This window comes from Carassius auratus, chromosome 27 (genome assembly GCF_003368295.1).
Source record: "Carassius auratus strain Wakin chromosome 27, ASM336829v1, whole genome shotgun sequence".
Taxonomy (NCBI): domain Eukaryota; kingdom Metazoa; phylum Chordata; class Actinopteri; order Cypriniformes; family Cyprinidae; genus Carassius; species Carassius auratus.
In genome coordinates, this window is record NC_039269.1 from 1,945,155 (window position 1) to 1,952,802 (window position 7,648).

At 37.1% G+C, this 7,648-nt stretch overlaps 1 protein-coding gene across 1 annotated transcript; it reads left to right on the top strand.

Moving 5' to 3' along the window:
* The first annotated feature begins 205 nt into the window (after positions 1-205).
* Positions 206-4,634, top strand: LOC113046227 (guanylate-binding protein 2-like). Its single transcript, XM_026207171.1, has 9 exons — positions 206-501; positions 618-745; positions 837-946; positions 1,028-1,233; positions 1,569-1,811; positions 1,911-2,110; positions 2,460-2,546; positions 2,666-2,688; positions 3,796-4,634. Exons 1-9 carry the CDS (start codon positions 312-314, stop codon positions 4,253-4,255), a joined length of 1,647 nt encoding a protein of 548 aa, XP_026062956.1. The 5' UTR covers positions 206-311; the 3' UTR covers positions 4,256-4,634.
* The last annotated feature ends 3,014 nt before the right edge of the window (positions 4,635-7,648 follow it).

Sequence of the window (7,648 nt, forward strand, 5' to 3'; positions counted from 1 at the left end):
TACTCATAAGAATTTCTAAGGGTGCCAATAATTGTGCATGTATGTGTTGGAGAAAAACATTTATTTCATGGTATGAGTTTTCTCACACTTTCAATTGTTTTACTTCAATGAAAGAATTTTGTAAATTTTTTGAATGAAAGGTTTTCTTTTTACAAGTATTGTTTGATTTTGAAACAAAACGCACAGGACGTCTCACAGCTCAAATGGAAATTCTGTCATCATTACTCACCATTGTGTCAAACCCTTAAGAAATCTGTTCATCTTCAAATATTTTGTCCTTGAACATACAGAATGAGCTAAAGTGAGACAGCATGTCTAGCGCCGGACTAATGTCTTCACCCATATGTTTGGTGGAGAATGTGAACGGATCACTCAGCGTCTGTAAGCATGCCCTTGAGTTCCTGAGCAGGATCAAGGAGCCGGTGGTGGTGGTGTCTGTGGTGGGACTCTACCGCACAGGGAAGTCTTACCTCATGAACCGCCTGGCAGGACAACAGTCAGGTGATTTGTTTTGGACGGCTACCTTTCCATTAACAATATACAGTCATAATTAAGTCAGTTCTTACAACAGTTGCATGAAAATGGGTTGTTATATAAATATAATTTGCTTGTCTCAGGCTTTGCTCTTGGCAGTGCTGTTGAATCAAAGACCAAAGGCATCTGGATGTGGTGTGTCCCTCACCCTAAAAAAGAAGGACACACTCTAGTGCTGCTGGATACAGAGGGACTTGGTGATGTGGACAAAGTGAGGTCAAGGATAAAGCTGTAGACTTATTATTCTTCTAAATATGTATTAATTTGTGGATGATTTGATTTGAAGACACTGTGTGTTTCAGGGAGACTCTAAGAATGACAGCTGGATCTTCTGTCTGGCTGTTCTGCTCAGCAGCACATTGGTGTACAACAGCCGCGGCACTATTGATAACACTGCATTGGAGAATCTGCAGTATCCTTTTTTCTGTCACATGTAACCCTCTTTCATTTATACAGACTATGCAAGATGCTGTTATTTCTCAATGTGCTCTAGCTACGTTACTGAGCTCAGTGAGCAGATCAACATCAGGTCACCATTATCTATACCAGATGGAGCAGCTGAAGGAGATGATTGTCATTTTGTGCGTTTTTTCCCATCATTCATCTGGGTACTGAGGGATTTCACATTGAAGTTGGAAGCTGATGGAAAAAAAATGACAGAAGATGAGTACCTTGAGTTTGCCCTCGATCTGAAGAAAGGTATTTAAGAAATAATTACTATAATTAAGGTCTATTGATTGCCCCCCTCCCCAGCATTGTAAATGCAAAGACTTGGAAATAATCTATGCATTTCAAATAATAAAAAAAGCAGAAAAACCCTGGCTAAAATTATATTAGTCATCATGTGTGACAGATAGGTCTGACTATTGATTTAAGTTCAGTTAATTCAGCTAATGTGAAATATTCATCAAGCAGCATTTGAAGGTAAACAAATTGTGACTGTAGAATGAAAATATTATTTTCTAAACACTATTTTCTAAATGTTGACTTAGTGCATTTTGGTAATAATATGTTTTCTTGTTAAACTCATTTAGGTGTGAATAAGAAAATCAGTGACTACCACCTGCCTCGTCAATGCATCCGAAACTATTTCCCATCCCGGAACTGTTTTGTATTCCCATCTCCCGCCTCGACTGAAAACATAATACACTTAGAAAACTTAAAAGAACAGGAACTTGTACCAGATTTTCTGGAGGTCACAGGTCGTTTCTGTGACCATGTCTTTAATAAGAGTCCTGTGAAAACTCTGAAAGGAGGACACAGGATTACTGGCAAATGTGAGTGTTTTACCAATTAAACAGTCCATCGTAGATATTAAAGTCCAAAAGACTGTAAAACAGGTACATTTATTTATCTGTGTTTGTGCATTTTATCAGTGCTCGGGCGTCTGGTGCAGATTTATGTGGACACAATAAGCAATGGTGAAGTGCCCTGTCTGGACAATGCAGTTGCTACTCTTGCAATTTTAGAGAATGAGGCAGCTGTTCAAAAAGCAATAAAAGTATATCAGAGTGGGATAGAAGAGGTAAGACATAGAACCTCACTTAAATACTGTGACTCTCATACACATAAAATTGCACTTACTGAAGCTTCTTTAACCTTTTTCAGTTTTTTTTTCTTCCATTTATACAAATACACTTTAGAGGTATAACTAATGAAATCTCAGGTTTCTTTTTTATCATAGACAGCTTTATAGACACTTATCAATATTTTGAAACGTATTTAGTTCATGATAGTATTCAGTAGCAGGTTAGTCAAAAGTATGTGTTTTTCACTTGAGTCAAATAAAGATGTTCAACTTGGTGAACAGTTTTAGTTTAGGTACCACAATTTTGGCAGCCTTTCATTGGCAAACTGCATGCACATTTCTGTTTCACAGGTGAAGAATATGTTTCCCAATAAGTGTGATTGACATTACCTCAGAGCACCAGAAGTTCAGCAATCTGGCCATCTCTGAATTCATTAAAGGCTCCTTTAAAGATGAAAAAGGAGAATACCTAATAAAACTGATGGTAAGTTTTAAATATTAAGTCACTAACCAACTGATATTAGCATGCAATGTAGTTTGTAAAGTACAGTACTTTGCAAAAGTCTTAGGCACATTAGTATTTTCACCCCAAAAACATTACAGAGAGCTTTTAATAATGTTAATCGGTAAGCTGTACACAGTTATCAGTTGACAATGATATTCAGCCAGTTCTTCAGCCTGGTTGATATATACTGTAGGTCTATCAGTAGTATTCACATAGAAAACGAATAAAATATAATAAAAATATACAACAAAATCTAACATTACATACATTGCATAAATTGTTTAAAGTTACAAAGGGCCCATGTCCTGAATAACTTGGTAACAGCTTTGTTCATGACAAATGTTGGTTCTTGCTTAGAGGTTGATATACTGGTCTTTCAAAATAATTGGCATCTTGTGAGTAAGCAATGCCTATGAACTGATTTGACTAATTCACTGACTAAAGGAATGACAAACTGCTGTAATTCTGATTCAACTGTTATATAGGTTTAGGTGTGTGTGAATAAGCTTGTATTCAAACAAAATTTGATGCCATGGAAATACCAACACCAACCAGTTTAGGGGTGAAGCCCATTGCCTTCAATAATAAATATTTGGATTCAATATATGTTTTATTTGCGTGCATTATGTGTATAACAACAGTATATTTAGAAATGGTTAGAAGAAAGGTATGCATGGGGTTATGTGCTCATAAATATGAAAACATAAGTATATAAAATAAAACGTATTCTAATTTACAGGACCAGTTAAATAATTGCAAATAATAAAGTACAAAAGTAATACAATGTATAATATGTCTTTCCTTAGATATCCACATTTTAGTCAGCAATAACCATACAAATGCAGTGTCTTTCATGTCAGTCTATTAACTTTAAACATTCGGCCACCTTGGTTAACAGTAACTAAGATCAGTGTGTCCCTTGATTAGTTCCTTAACTTCCTTCCCTGAACGTTTTCAGTTCAGTTTTGCCAGTCTTTGTCTATACACATACCAGTTTTCAGTTTGCATTTGTGGTGTTGTTGGCCATATTCCTTTTGTTCCTATAAAGAAATTGGGGCAAATAGATCCACTCTGTACTTGGCAGACCATGACAATAATATATTAACTGTAACTAACTTGCTCACCAAGGTTCTCAACTGATTGTCTTTTAAATATGGAGTTATATGAGAAACATTTTTATATAAGCAATACCAAACAAGCAAATGTGTTGCACTACTGAATGTCATAGCATGGTGCTGCAAATAATCACAGAATCTCATTACTTTGTTTTTTCTCTCTATGCCTCAATTAAATGGTCAGAGGAGAAAGAGGCGAGTGCTCTGCTGGAACAGAGGGGTAAAGAAGAAGAGGAGAAAATAATAGTGAGAGAGCGAATGTTGCAGGAAGAGAGAAAACAGCATGCAGCCAGGATACAGCAGATGCAAGAGAAGTTTAAATCTGAGATGGAGCAGCAGCAGCAGGAGCTGGACAGAGCTATGGAGAGCAAACTGAAGGAGATGGAAGAACTGCTAATGAAAGGCTTTAAAGAGAAAGCTGATTTCCTTGAGGAAGAGATAAACAATCTAAAACAAGAGAAGGAAGAAAAAGGTTCTAGCAGTTTTATGGATGTGTTGATGGTACTTATCAGAAATATGGAAAAACTCCTACCTCTAATGCTTGAGTTCACAGGAAAGAACAGCAAACCATAGACACTCGTCACATTAAAGTAATGCATTTTTAAGATTCTTGCATTCATAAAAGGAGTATAGGTCTGGGTGATATTTTGATTGTTTATGAGTAGTGTCCAAATTCATTATTGTGCAAGAAAGAATGATACTACAGCTTTTACAGTGCTATATTTATTCCATAATCAAAAGTATGTGTGTAAATGCGGGGTAACTGAGGTAATGTTAATATCATTGGCTGATCATGTAATCCCAAGAAGTCAGCTCTCATTAGATAATCTTCTGCATGCAAAATATAGCAGATTGTTTAGGTCACTAAAATGACTGGAGTGTTAAGATGCACCTGTGAATGTTCAGGATTTTAAAAATGTTGTATATTTATGCATATAGTAAAACTGTTTGCAATCAGAACAAATTAAAAATAAAATTTGTTTAAATTAAACTGCTGCTTCATTATAATCTCAGGACATTATGGCACACACAAAAATATATTAAAATACATTTTAATTCATGTTTTCATGTAATTCATGTTGAAACAGAAAATAGCGGTGATGAAGACCAAGTTCTATGGAAATACCTTTACAATTCTTTATGATGCCTTTAACCTTTTTGCAGTTATCAACAGCAAATATTTAATTTAAAACCTAAAGTTCAGTAATAATTAAAGAAATTGATAGCCAGATGTGATTCATTAGTCAGTAAATCGCAATGTCTGAACTGTTAGAACTCTCCTGAGAGTGATTTCAGCATAGCAGAAGCACAAAGTGTCTTCTTGCTTTATGGCAGATCACAGACTTATAAGTGCATAACTGCCACCGATCTCTCAGGTGGACCATTTGAGAGATAGGTGGCGGTAACGCAACCTTTTTTATGCTGTAGTATTGTTGCCTGCCCCGCCCTATCGTAAAGACATAGTGCGTTTCATTGCGAAAGTGGAAATACTTTGTTTTGCCTCCCAAAAGAGAACACAACTATAAAACAGTGGTTAAATTCCAGAACAGTTCAGCCCAAATATTCAGATGTGTGCAGCGATTTTATGGAGGGCTGTTTCCTGGTCCTGGGAGAGTAGACTACAATGCTGGCTGTACTGACTCAGAGCCTGTAAGTATGTTTTCATATTTAAAGAATTTCCCACTGATGATTCAAACAAGAGTTTTGAGTAGTGTAAAGTTGTGATGTGTCATTTTTGAATGATTTGTTGATTTTGAACGAATCTTTAATGTGACTCAGGAAGAGTGAGTCATCTTGGGGAGTGATTCGTTCAGTCACACATTTGCAATATTCTATAGGTTCTTTACTGGTACTAGTAGTTCACCTGTTTCAGTCAATGCAGTCTGAGCCAGAAAGAGATTTGATTATTTCATCTCTCGAGTCTTCAGGTTTATCGAGTCATACATTCATCACGTGACAGGCATCTGCCATTCTGATACTGTTAAATTTGAGTACAGCCTTCGACACTATTGACAATGACATCCCCTTGAAATGACTACAATATGCAGTAGGGGCTCAAGGCACAGCATTACAGTGGTTCACCTCTTACTTAAAGGGTAGGATGTTTTCAGCAAATATTCGGTTGTTCACCTCACTTTCTGCAACCGTCCCTTATGGTGTTCCTCAGAGTTCTATTCTTGGCCCTTTATTGTTCTCGCTCTACATGGTTGTCACGCTGTCAGTCTCTGTTTTCCTGGGTGTTCCTTAGTGAGCTCACTTCTCCTTAGGCACTTCATCATATAATTCCTCTAGTCTTGTCATGTCTTCACAGTAATTGCACTCCAATTAAATCGCACAGGTGCTGACAATCCTTTGTCATTAGTCTCCCTATATAGAGCTGTCCTTCTCTGTTGTCTGTATGGAGTCCTTACCCTATGTGCTTATGTTCTCGTCCCGAGACTTCCCCTCACCTTCTCGTTCCTCCGAGTTTCCTATCCGTTTCATCCGGTTCCCTGTTTTGTTTTGTTTGTCTCTCAAGACAGTTTTATTTTGTATTTAACCTTTTTGTGCAATAAACCATACCTGCAATTGGACCCTACCCTCTCCTTGTGTTTTTCCCAAAACCCAACCGTCACAATGGTTCCCCTATGTTCCATTCTCCAGAAATATAGTATTAACTATATTTGCTTTGCAGATGACCTACAACTTTACCTTCCAATCAATCTCGAAAATGACTCTTCTCTACAACTTCTTTTCTCATGTTTTGATGAAGTGAGAACTTGGATAGCTAACAATTTCTTGTAACTAAACAATGACAAAACTGAGGTGCTTCTGCTAGACCCTGCTGCACTCAATACTACTCTTACAAGTAGGTTAGGCTCCCTTAGTGATAACTTACAGCCCCATGTAAAAAAATCTACGGGTTGACAGGAAAAAAATAAATAAATAAAAATAAAAAAGTGAGCATATTACTCCTGTTTTTTGCTTCATTGCATTGTCTCCCTATCAAATTCAGAGTTGATTTTAAATAATTTTTTTGTATATTAGGCACTGCATAAGTCAGCCTCGGATTATATCGGTGACCTTATCTAGCCATATACAACCTCTAGGTCCCCCTTCCTCAAATCTTGCCCTGGAGGTCCAATGCACTGCAGAGTTTGGCTCCAACCATGATCAAAGCCACCCGCTTGTGATTTTCTAATGATCCCAAATAGGGATGTCAAATTTCGATTATTTCCATGATCGATGGTCGTTCAAATTAACGATCAATTAATCGATTAATCGTTAACCATAATACTGCAAAATGCGTCTATTGCAGGCACGCAGTCAGCGGTATATGTGCAAAAGCCACACACACACACAAAACGCTTTCTCACTTGAATTAAAGAGGTTTTAGTCTGAATAAAATGCTAGTAGCAGGATTATAAAATGAATAGATGCGATTATGATCATTTGATAAAATGAAGAGATTGCGCCATACTTTTGAGGTCATTTTACTTTGTTGACAGTTTCCAATCCCGCACAGAGAACGCTGAACGCGCATCTTTAAATGGTTTTGTGGTGCTCGTTGTTGTATTTTAAAGCACAATTGCAATGTTTTCAACTGACATTATTGTATAAAATTATCCGAAATGTGGAGCGCGTGTGACTGCGCTGCACATTAAGTGAACTACATCGGCGCTGCTGCACCAAAACACAGTTGCTCACATTAATTTGATCCTGCTGGATTCTGTCCTAGAAAATGTCAGATTTTTAAAAATCCGGCACACAGCGCATTAGATCGTGACAGTGCATGCGTGCAGACGAGGATGAGTGAGCGCGGCTTTGGCTAGATTTATTTGGAGGTTATTGCTCATGTCTCATTCGGCACAAATCGAAATGTTTCCATATTCGCAATGTATTTGAATGTTAAACTATTATTTATAATGTAAACTAGGCTTGTACTTAACACGCATTCGCATATAGACGGAAAAGATGATCCTCTTC

What these genes read in the sequence shown, in the direction of transcription:
- LOC113046227 (XM_026207171.1), top strand. Translation starts at nt 312, where the DNA reads ATGTCTAGCGCCGGACTAATGTCTTCACCCATATGTTTGGTGGAGAAT. An exon ending in ACACAGGATTACTGGCAAAT is followed by an intron (nt 1,812 to 1,910) that starts GTGAGTGTTTTA and finishes GCATTTTATCAG; the next exon opens with TGCTCGGGCGTCTGGTGCAG. An exon ending in AATACCTAATAAAACTGATG is followed by an intron (nt 2,547 to 2,665) that starts GTAAGTTTTAAA and finishes AAAACATTACAG; the next exon opens with AGAGCTTTTAATAATGTTAA.